A 12,122-nucleotide genomic window follows, 5' to 3' on the forward strand; every position below is an offset into this window, starting at 1 on the left:
CCCTCCAGTTGCATCACTTTGGATGAAAGATGTTATGTTTTCTTTTTCAATGGAAAAAAAATAAAATTCAGTCTCAGAGGGAATGCTAATAACAGTTTTACAGATGTGGCATCAGTCAGTAGTTTCTAAAAAAGCTTCAAAATTTGTGAATGGCTTGAAATTGTGTTATACCTTTATACCACTTGTGTTTTTGTTGAGCCTGACATATGAAACTACATGAAAATTCTATAATAAAGACTGGAAAAGAGTGTTTTCTACTGAAATCTAATTATATATTTACTGCACAGGTTCAGTGCTTGCAAGGGATCTAAAACACCAATGCCTTATTGAAAAGTAAAACTTGTTAGAGGAAAAAAAATTTTTTAATTTGGCTATTGTTGCACTGTAACTGATGGTTGTGCCTGTATTCTTCCATTATACTCTCTAACAAATTCCACCACTAACACCCACATCAGGCATCAGTGTTTTAGATTCTTTGCAGGCTCTAATAGGAAGCTCAGCTTCAACAATATAAAGCACAACATAAAACACCATTATATTATCATATATATATATATATATATATATATATATATATATATATATATATATATATATATATATATATATATATATATATATATATTAAATACAATATTACATTTGGATCACTTTTTATTATTGCTGTAATAAGCACTTTTTCCTCGAGTCTGCACTTCAGTCCGTTCAGTCCACCATGACACTGTCCATGTTACTAGTTCATTTCAGCCTCACTTTAACAGAGTAGGATCCAGCGTAACAGGATCCTCATGCTACTTGGTGTTACCTTGAGGCTCAATCATGTCTCTCTACCTCACTTTCACCATTATTATTTTCATCCCTTCCTGTTTCCCTGTGACAATATACAGATAACCCTGTTGCAATTCCCTGTCTAAAAATATGGTATCAAATCCAGCCACACCTTAATTCTGTCTCTACCTCTGCTCTGGCCCCAATGTGTAACAATCATCTCTTTCCCCCATCTCCTTTGGAATCTTCCTTCCATATATGTGCAAGAAATGGTATAAAATGTTTTTTAAATCATTTTTTCAAAGACAACACTTTTAGTGATATGTCTTATTTGTATGATTTGCCTTCATTTCATTTATTTCTGTATTTTCAAATAAGATACTGTGCAGCCTCTATTTTCCCAGTTTCCAAATCAGCCCCCCAAGCATTCATGGAAGGACTTATTTTAATTGAAACCTCACAGTAAGACTCTCATATTAAGAATATATATTTTCATTATTGCATTGGGCAATTAGTCAACCAAAAATATCACTTCCAGTTGGGAATAGAAACTGTGTCCTAAATTTGGGGAAGATTACTGGGACACTGCCACTCCGCTTTTTAACTCCAGCCGATAGGACCATTTCTCACACCCATAAACATAAACTTCTCTTTACTCTTTTTTATACTGCTGACACTTTATTCACTCTTAGTCACTTATAGTTATTTATTCATTTATTTAGTCTCTCTAATTTTAAAACTGTGTATATACTGTATATTCTAAGTATTTTTTTAATCTCATTTTTATTGTCTGTTTATGCCCTGTCCTTATCTTTAAGGTCATGCTGCTCTGTTGTCTCTTAATTGCCCCTTGGGGATAAATAAAGTCTCTCTGATCTGAAAAAAGTAGTTGACAGAATTCATACCTCATCCTCATGTGCAAGACTTACCCTTACCAGTTTAAGACAGTATACAGATTGCACTTGTCAAAATCAAGACTATATAAAAATTATGTTGTAATCATCAATCTCACATTTATTAAATTTTATTTTTGCATAGGATTTTCCCTGTGTTATGCTTGCTGACAGATGCTAATTGTAGTATTAATAATTAAAAGCACTGGCATAGGCAGTGAATAAGGAAAAAGGGATAGCAGTTAGAGTTGGTGCGATTTGCTTCTCCCGGGCAGACCTGCCAGTTGCTGCCAATATATGACACTGTTAATTAAACATTGTTAAAATTTATTAGCGTGCAATGGTCTTTTTACGTTGTTAACACCGGTTAACACAACTTCCCGGAAGCAGCGCCAGCTGGAACTCTCCCGAGGACGGTGGCGGTGAAAGAATAGCAGCGCTATCCTCGTAGGACACCGAGGACAGCGTTAATCCGAATGGTGAGGTCCGCCGCCTTAACGGTAAATTTGAAGGTCCGATTAATGCTCGCAAAACGATTACCGACCTGTCATTTTTACCACCAGCAACCGATTCTCTAACTTCCAGAGAACTTCCTTACACGACGCAACGGTCGGGGGACTGAGTGGATGGGTGTGTGGGGGGTTGGGGGGCTGCAGATGGTTTCCTTGTTTGCTGGGAAGATCCGTGGTTCGATCATCAGAATAAAGACAACGTCCTCAGTGGTTGTATCAGGAAGAACATCAGCCATCAAGATCTAACAAATCACAGCGGTGTTATGTGTAAATGCTGTAATCACTACTACACAACTTCAATAACACGTTTATTTGAGGGTGCACACTTGTCACACCCAAGCACTCTAGTCACTTCCGGTATAACACTGCTCGTTCCGACAGAAAGGAGTGGGAGCGGCCCTCATGTCACGTTGTGGTTGTAGCAAGATTCCAGAACAAGGCTAAAACGATGCAGGAACTTAGACTACTATACCTCTAAAATAAAAGCACAGACTTTACGCTATGAGTTGCGTTTGTGTGACGCAAAAATAAAGACAAGATGAATGTAGCCAGCAACCGAAAGCAAAAAGACAATTTAAAAAAAGGTAAAAGTTAAACAAAACACATTTGTGCTGGGAGATTTACATATCTTGTGTTGAATGTAAGATATGTCAAATTCAATTTTGCAATATTTATAAAAGGAATAGAGTCTTCATAGCTCTGAGATGGGCCTGGGAAGTCGAGTGCTATGCTATGCACTATTTTAGTTTTTCATAAGACTACATCCTGATTAACCATGTTGCCACTTGAAACGATAATCATAAATTAATCAAGAGATATAGTTCTATTATTTTGAGTGTTAATAATATGGGCTACAGTGTCTAATTCTTATATTGACCAAAATAAAAGGAAAGAAGTCGACAAAATTGTTTTTAAATAATCTCTAACAGTCCTATCTTTGATTACAACAGACAGTGATGACATAATCACCTTAAATTCATCTTGTCGTTGGCCGTCATCTTTGTCCAACTGGTCTATTAAAAGAGCATGATTGTTGGGTGTTAATTTTAATTAAAAAGAAAATCGAATACAAGCTGACCACGGAGCTGAAAATCTAGATGTAAATGATTTAATCAATCGTCACTTTATTTTGAAATGTTCCACCGGAAGTATAATGTTTAGAGCATTTAACTTCGCACCTATTTTGCTGTACAAAACGTATTGTGCCTCGGGTTTATACAGCTCCTCCGGCTACTCCTAGGGAGTTGCTCTTATTTGACAATTATAAATTTTGAGGGTTTATAGTGAGATAACAGAATTATATAGGCTGGATACTTTTCATGCCCATTTTTTTTTTCAGCTTTGGACTCTGGGATAGTTCTTGTTTTTGTGTTGGATGTGGACCGAATTCAGTAGGGATCCCAGCAGACATTCCCCTGTGATTTGGTAAGTTAGGACTTTGTTCCCCTCCAACATCCGTCTATATAAGTGTAAGAATCTTGTGTGACCTCAGTCACAGTCGCTTAAAACGAAAAATCTGCCTCCCGGAAACAGTGGTTATATGGTAACTTACGTTCATAACAGGTAGTTCATGAAAACCAGAAACCAGAAATAAGTTAACATACGACAAGATCACTGCACCCAAAATAAAAACTTGATCCTTAATCAAACCACAAAGGAAGAATATAATAGGCAGCTTATTTTGTGCAGCTTAATTTTGCAGTTAAAGTTCTGGATGTGAAAAATTAACGTGCAAATCAGGTGACATGCACTCATCAGGAAAGACGCTAAAACCTATATTGCAGGGGTTTAACTGACAAGTCCAGGACCAAGGAGAAGTGTGGGGGGGGGAGGGGGGGGGGGGGGGCTAAGAAGAAGCTCGGTATAATAAACATCTTGTATAGGCTGTGCATATTCTGTCATCATTCTCTCTGTCTGAAAGCATATTAATGAAAAAAAACAACTGTAACTGTTTTTGCTGATTTTTTTTTCTATTAGAAATGTACTTTTTTTTTCAAATGTTTTCATGTCATTTAATGTTTTGATAGTACAAATTCTGTGTGATTGTAGGAAATGGCAACTGCTCTCAGTAGTCGATATCCTGGTGGACGTGGACCAAATAGAAGTAAGGGGCGAATTTTAGGCATCATTGATGCCATCCAGGATGTAGTGGGGCCACCCAAACAAGCAGTTGCTGACCGGAGGACTGTAGAAAAAACTTGGAAGCTCATGGATAAAGTTGTAAGTCTTGAGAAATGACCTTGGCCATAAAGTGATATGCAGTGCCTTTTGACATCCAAACATGGTACATATTATGTTATCCAAGAAGTTTAATTTTGTTCCCATCTGACCAGACTGTATCCTCACAGACTTGTCTAAATGTTGTTCAGCAAACTTTAAACGCACTTCAACATGCTTTTTCTTCAGCAATGGAGTCTTGGATCATGAGCATCCATACAGGCCATGGCAGTTGAGATTATTACTTAATATCTTCTTTAAAACACATTCCAAGTCTTTCTGTACCTTTCTGTCCTTGGCTCTTTGGACAACTCTTCTGATAGTTGTTTTCACTCCTCTGAATTATAGCCCAAACAGTGCTCACTGGAACCTTCAATCGTTTAGAATTTCTTCTGTAAACAATGCCATCATTGTGTTTCTTGCAACAATAAAGTTCCATAGGTCTCGAGAGCACTCAGTGGTTTACCCATCACAAGATATTTCTTGTGTGAAACCTTGGTAATGAGACAGCTTTTAATAGGGCATCAGTTGGGACTGAACCATCAGTCTATCTATCCATCTGTCCAATTTCTTCCACTTATCCATGTGGTCAGCAGCCTAAGCAGAGAAGCCCAGATATCCCTCTCCCTAGAACCACCTCCTCTAGCTTGTCTGGGGGAACATTAAGGCAGTTGAGAGATATAATCTCTCCAGCGTGTCCTGGGTCTGCTACAGGGCCTAGATGCTCTACTCTCAGCTTCTCCCGGATTGTCTATCTCCTCACCCTATCACTAAGGGAGAGTCCAGCCACCCTTCAGAGAAAGTTCATTTCTGCTGGTTGTGTCTGCAATCTTGTTTTTTCAGTCACCACCCAGAGCTCATGACCATTGGTGAAGGTAGGGATGTAGATCGACCACTAAATCAAGAGCTCAATTTTCACGCTCAGCTCCCTTTTGACCATGATGGCATCACTGCTGCCACAGTACCAATCCACCTGTTGCTTTCCCATTCTCCTCTCCCCTCACTCGTGAACAAGCCACCAAATGATGAAACCAAATGAACCACATCATCTGCAAAAAGCAGAGATGAGTGGAGACCACTTAAGTGGAAACCTTCCCTTACTTAGCTACACCTAGAAATGTTGTCCATAAAACAGCTGGAGCAGTTGATATCAATTTGCATTAATTGGCAGGATTGCTTTCTGATTACTGATAGAGTTTAGCTGGTGTCAGGCTTTCCATGTATTTTTGCACCTCCCTTTCTTCATGTGTTCACTTTTTCCCTGTGTTGTTTATCATTATTACACACAACTTAATTAAGAGACATCTGTGGTTTGATTTCTTTGCATATGTGGGTTGGATGGGTTTACCGACATCTGGTGAGAATTTCATCTCAATAGAACCTTTAGAACTACATTTATTTACAAAAGTCCTTATCAAAATCCGTCATATACATACCTGTGTTACATAATGAAACTAATATATGCATAATATTGTTCCTGTTGTTCCTCTCATGCTGCCAAAACAGCTCAGGTAGAGTGGCAGGAGAAAATTTGATGTGCATTGAGAAAACATTGATTTTTCATTTATTGATTAATTCCTTTGCAACAGGTGCGGCTCTGCCAAAATCCCAGACTCCAACTGAAAAACAGTCCACCATACATCCTGGATATTTTACCTGATGCCTACCAACACCTGCGGGTCATACTAGGCAAATATGAAGAGAACCAGATGATCATACAGCTTAGTGAGAATGATTACTTTAAAATCTACATTGATAGCCTTATGAAGAAATCCAAACGAGCAATCCGGCTCTTCAAAGAGGGAAGAGAGAGGATGTACGAGGAGCAGTCACAGGACAGGTATGACGACGGGATATTTCCTGGTTTTTGTGTTTTATGTTAACACAGGTTTTCTTGGTTTTCTCTGGAAGACTGCTTTAAGAGAAGTAGCTATCTTATGATGTCTCTCAGACAGAATAGGAACAATAATAATTAACAGTTTTGTTTCAGATTTAAAAATTACAAGCTTTTTGGAGGTACACTCTGTTCTGGCCACTTAATTCCAAAGCTATATATATTTGTGTACATTTGGGCTAGATATGCACAGTAGATGCTTCTTGATGCCCTCAGATGTCAGTTTCCTTTTTGAATACTGTACGAGACTGTGATTTCTTTTTGTTTTACTCATGATAACCATAGTCACAGAGACAACATGACTGTCTGTCTTACCATTCACCTTTAAATGTTATTTAAATAACATTTTCTTAAAATCTTAATAGCTCAGTTTTCCAGCCTCTTACAACCAACTCATATGTGTCACACTTGCAATTACAACTGTGAAAGTCAAAAGTTTCCATAAGTACTTCAACACACCAACTCCTGCTCTTTGTCTTAACACTCAATATTAAGTTGCAGGTTGATTCATCTGGAAAATATGTTGGAATGATCTTGACAACTTTAAGTTGTTTTTTTGTTTTTTTTTTAAATCTCAGCCACATCATGATGATAGATATTTGTAGCTGTACACAGCTGGTTAGACAGCTGAAATACTGTGATAGCAGCAATGATGATTATGAAGATGATTCTCTGTGAGAACTTTACCCATTGCAGAGTTGCAGGAAGAACACGTCACATTCTTTCCATGGTCCGAGTTGCAAAGTAGTCATATAATCCAAAAAGTAGCTATGCAGAGAGTCTCTGCTGCAATTTCATCTGTTTTCAAGGTGCACTACTTCACTGTACTCTGCAGTCCATATTGGAGCTTAATAAAACACACATATATTTAATTTTTTTTTACTGATTTTTTTACTTTATTCTTTTTTACTGATGTCCAGACAGCCCTTCTGACTGGCTTTCTTCCCAAACTATCTAAGGATAAATGCCACTACACATCTTGCGCATTGCAAGATTTGATATGAAATTCAGATTTTTTTTTTCAAATGCAAGCCTGTCATGTAACATATACAGAAGGCCCAGCCAGATGGTGTATTCAATTCCAGAAACTTCTTGCTATGAGTCAACAGGCCTAAAAACTAAATGATTTATGTCATTTAAAAACTGTTTTTGCAATAGGTAATTTAAATGTGTAAGGCTCCAGTAATTCTTAGGAGCCCTTTCTGATAGCTATGTGCAGAGCTTCAGAGGGAAAATCCCCACGCACTTTACATCCGCTTCATATATTTCCTTTTTTATCTCAGCTGAAGAAGCATCCAGCACCCTTTTTGATCTGTATGTGTGAAACTCTTTCTTTCTTTTTTTCTTACTTTTATTCTCTTATTGCCTCTGATTGTATAGGCTTAATTTATTGCAGTAAAACACAGTGTTTACTATAAACACTATATGTTGCTGTTGCAATATGGTAAAGAAGAAACCATAGAAACATATATTTCACGTGTGAAGATTTATAAATGTCATATCTGAATCACCTGACAAATTATTTAGCTATTTAGTACATTCTTGGTAGTTACATGATGTTGTATGAGTCAGTATTTCTAGACTTTTAACATAGCTGTTTTCATTTGCATAAAGCAAAGAGGCATGCGGTGTGTGTGGGTTCGTGATGATTCCTTCTGCTTCAATGAAGTCTAAAAGAACAGTTGAACCAGTTGCAGGGTTTGATTTATGTGTTAATCAAATTGATTTCCGGTTATATCAAATAGTTTTTGCTGTTACAACATGAGGTTGAGCTTTTACATTATATGCATATGTTCCAGGATGCCTATTAAACCAGACTAAGTGAGAAGTGTTCCAGCAGTTTTTCCCATAGTTGAATTTTGGAACCTATACCAGTGATTATTAGGGAGAAAGTACATCCTGATATTTACATATCAGCAAATATTTTTCAAAATATTTTCACAAATACTATACATAGATGTTAAAGATGTGAAACTGGAAAATGATAGGGGCATTGTTCATCAACTCTTCTCAATGTTCTCAAGTGGATGTTCTGCTGACACATTGAAAGAATGGTAAACAGTTTCAAAATTACATGCATCCTTTTTTGCTGTCTAGCAATGACTCTTTTAACATAAGAAACTCAATTTCACTAGCATACAATGTTTAAATAGACCCTAGCTAGAACAGTGTGAAAAAATATGTAGTTGTAAATATATAGTCCAAGTTTATTCATACATCTTTTTATTCATATCGTGAGAAAGTAGACTCTTAAACATACAGGCAAGAGGCTCTCTTTTATCCTACAAAAGACTGAGAGACAGGCTGACTGTGTGTCTTTGCTTATGTCTGTTTGAGTAATTGTGTTTTAAACTGGAGAAGTACGTTCAAGCACACATCTGTGAATGTTATGTGAAGAAGAGCATTTCTAAAAGTTTAAGAACGATCTGCAGTCTCTTTTGTATTAAATTTGAGCCTCTCATTAGAAACAGACTCATGGCTATTTTATTTAATTGAGCAAGTTAACCTCTTCTTTTTCAGATTTTTTTTCCTGATCTTGCTGAAGGTTGCTTCAACTTATGCTGAAACAACTTTTTTTCTGCTGTGATCCTCATTTGATAGTTCACATACTACACCACATACTTTTGTACTCTCATATACATTTTTTTTATGTAGCCTATATTTCTGTGACATTTTATACCAGAATAGTTAAGGTGTTAAGATATTAAAATCTTCAAAGAGCATTAGCAAGGACTGTTTATATTTTTAGCATATGACCACTCAGCAAACTGCCAAGAAAAAAATGTATTTAATAGGAAGGGAAGTGATCCTCTCCAAAAATAGGCTTAGCATGGGGCAGTTATCTTCTGTGGCTAGTTGAGAGTTGAGGGTAAAGAAAAGAGAGAATAAAAGTATAGATGGAAAAGAAAAGCATAGTCCATTTTTCTTTGTTTAATTTGATATTCACTGTATCAGTTATTTCTTTTAATTTGTTCATGAGAATGGGCATACTGTGCAAAAGTTTTAGGCAGGTGTAAAAAATATGCTGTAAACAAAGAATGCTTTCAGAAATGGAAGTGTTAATCATTTATTTTTATCAATCAACAAAATGCAGTGAATGAACAATCTAAATCTAAATCAAATCAATATTTGGTGTGACGACCCTTTGCCTTCTTCTAGGTGCAGTTGCACACAGTTTTTGAAGGAACTCGGCTGGCAGGTTCCAAAAATCTTGGAGAACTAACCACATATCTTCTGTGGATGTAGGCTTCCTAACATCCTTTTGTCTTTTCATGTAATCTCTGACACCATCGATGATATTAAAATCAGGGCTCTGTGGGGGCCATACTATCACTTCCAGGGCTTCTTGTTCTTCTTTACGCTGAAGATAGTTCTTAATGGCTTCGACTGTATGTTTGGGATCATTGTCCTGCTGCAGAATAAATTTGGGGCCAATCATACACTTCCCTGATGGTATTGCATAATGGAGAAATATCTGCCTGTATTTCTCAGCATTGAGAACACCATTAATCCTGACCAAATCTCCAACTCCATTTGTAGAAACGCATCCCAAACTTTCAAGGAACCTCCAACATGCTTCACTGTTGCCTGCAGACACTCATTATTGCACCACTCTCCAGCCCTTCAACAAACAAACTGCCATCTGCTACAGCCAAATATTTCTAATTTTGACTCATCAGTCCAGAGCACCTACTGCCATTTTTCTGCACCCCCAGTTCCTATGTTTACGTGCATACTTGAGTCACTTGGCCTTGTTTCTACGTCAAAGGCATGGCTTTTTGGCTGCAACTCTTCCATAAAGACCACTTCTGGCCAGACTTCTCCAGACATTAGATGGAATGTCCCACTGGTTTCTGCCAGTTCTGAGCTTATGGCACTGCTGGACATCTTCTGATTTCAAAGGGTAATAAGCACTGCTGCAGTAAGTTTCCTTGACCAACCACTTGTGTCTATGATCCTTTACATTGCCCGTTTCTTTATGCCTCTTCAAGAGAGCTTGAACAACACATCTTGAAACCCCAGTCTGCTTTGAAATCTTTGTCTGGGAGAGACCTTGCTGTTGCAGTATAAGTACCTTGTGCCTTGTTGCTTTGCTCAATCTTGCCATGACATGAAACTGTCTTTCACAACCTCAACTTGGTAGCAGAGTTTGGCCTACAAAATCCCTGACTTTGTGCAAGTGTACTATAAGAACTAATGCTTGTTTGAAGGCTAAAGGCAGTAACACCAAATATTGAGTTGATTTAAACTTTTGTTCACTCACTTTGCATTTTGTAAATTGATAAAAATAAACAAACATTACAACAATCATATATTCCTGAAAGCATTCTTTGTTTACTGAATTTTTTCACACCTGCCTAAAACCTTTTGCACAGTACTGTATTTCTGCAACTAACATGTATAGGCTTGATCTGAAATGTACTTCTGCAGAAGGATTTTTATTACGCTTGTTGATGTGTCATAGTGAGCAGTCCTTTGAACTGATGATGTCACATGTTCCCATGGAAGGTCTGAGCCTGAGTAAGCTTCCACAAAGTAGAACCTGGGTAGGAATAAGTCTCAGTATAAATGTATGTGTGTTTGTGAGAGTACATACATACAAAGGACTGGAAAGCTATTTTGACAGGTTTACTCACTGCCTTCTGACTAAGGGTTTATATCAATGTGCTTTGACCTGCAGTATTATGCCCCCACCCTTCAAACACACATGAAGAAAAAAGAACAGCCCCTCCACTGTTGGATCAAAGCTTGGATTGAGTCATTTGGGTCCGAAGGGCCCATTTATTTCTTTTGTCCACATCCCCCAGCTCTAAATGGGAAATGTAGCCTTTAAATGGTGCCTTTCTACTCTACTGGAGCACTCAAAGTGCTTTATACACCGTGCTTCATTCACCCATTGACACAGGCACTTTTCTAAGTGCTGGCCTAACAGTCATATACATTCACACTCCAGTGAATTGAGCAACTTGCACAAGGATACTTTGGAAACCAGGGATTGAACCACCAACCTTCAAATTGTGAATTAGCTCTACCTCCTGTTCTACATCCAGTTCTACTTCATGAGTTATATGTCTGTGAAGGTTCACAGTCATCCAGCTCATTGTAGTCTTAGCTTAGACAGAAAAGGATGTGGACTTCTTTAAGTTTCCTTGAGCTGAAACATCTTCGAGGAAAATTAAAGAACTCCAGACACTTTTCTTTCCAAGCTTCTGCGGGACACTCAGCTATGAGCATTGAGGTACATGAGAGACAGGGGCTGTGGCAGACAAGCTTTAAACTGCAGCATCTTCAAAGCTTTTAACCATAGCAATGCTTGCTTGTGACTGGTATTGACTAGGGGTCACTGCCGAACGGATGTGACCGGGGGACACCATAGTGACTGGTATTGACTGGGGGTCACTACCGAACAGATGTGACTGGAGGATACTGTAGAGACTGGTATTGACTGAGGGTCACTACCGAACATATGCAACCAGGGAACACTGTAGTGACTGGTACTGACTGGGGATCACTACCGAACGGATGCGACCGGGGGACACTGTAATGACTGGTATTGACTGGGGGAAATGGTCGAGGAAACCTCTCCCCGAAAGTGTGCTGTCAAACCCAGCATTGGCCCTACAATGCCAGACCACGTTTTCCAGTTGATCGCTCTACCCTTTAACATCCAGACTTTATAATCATAGTTATCATCAACCACAGACAACCCTTAATTGCAGAAAAGAGAATGCTTTTTATTAATAAATCTAGAAACATCTTCCTTACATCACCCTTTTAATAGAATACTGTTCCCAGTATGATAGGAAATGTTACATTTATGAATTGATAATAATAGCT

The 12,122-nt window shown here is 38.0% G+C and overlaps 1 protein-coding gene across 3 annotated transcripts in view; it reads left to right on the forward strand.

Annotated features, from left to right (window-relative positions):
• The first annotated feature begins 2,063 nt into the window (after window positions 1–2,063).
• cblb (Cbl proto-oncogene B, E3 ubiquitin protein ligase) overlaps window positions 2,064–12,122 on the forward strand; it is a 101,447-nt gene continuing 91,388 nt past the window's right edge. The window contains exons 1-4 of one of the 3 annotated variants that reach the window (XM_006800536.3): window positions 2,064–2,140; window positions 3,513–3,598; window positions 4,223–4,393; window positions 5,980–6,230. In XM_006800536.3, the coding sequence (XP_006800599.1) occupies window positions 4,226–4,393; window positions 5,980–6,230 (419 nt within the window). In that variant the 5' untranslated portion in view covers window positions 2,064–2,140; window positions 3,513–3,598; window positions 4,223–4,225. Of the gene's footprint in view, window positions 2,162–3,353; window positions 3,599–4,222; window positions 4,394–5,979; window positions 6,231–12,122 lie in introns of those variants that run through there. The other 2 variants (XM_035911955.2, XM_087847127.1) reach the window with 2 other exon arrangements.

This window comes from Neolamprologus brichardi, chromosome 10 (assembly GCF_056152115.1).
Source record: "Neolamprologus brichardi isolate AB-2024 chromosome 10, ASM5615211v1, whole genome shotgun sequence".
Classification (NCBI taxonomy): Eukaryota; Metazoa; Chordata; class Actinopteri; order Cichliformes; family Cichlidae; genus Neolamprologus; species Neolamprologus brichardi.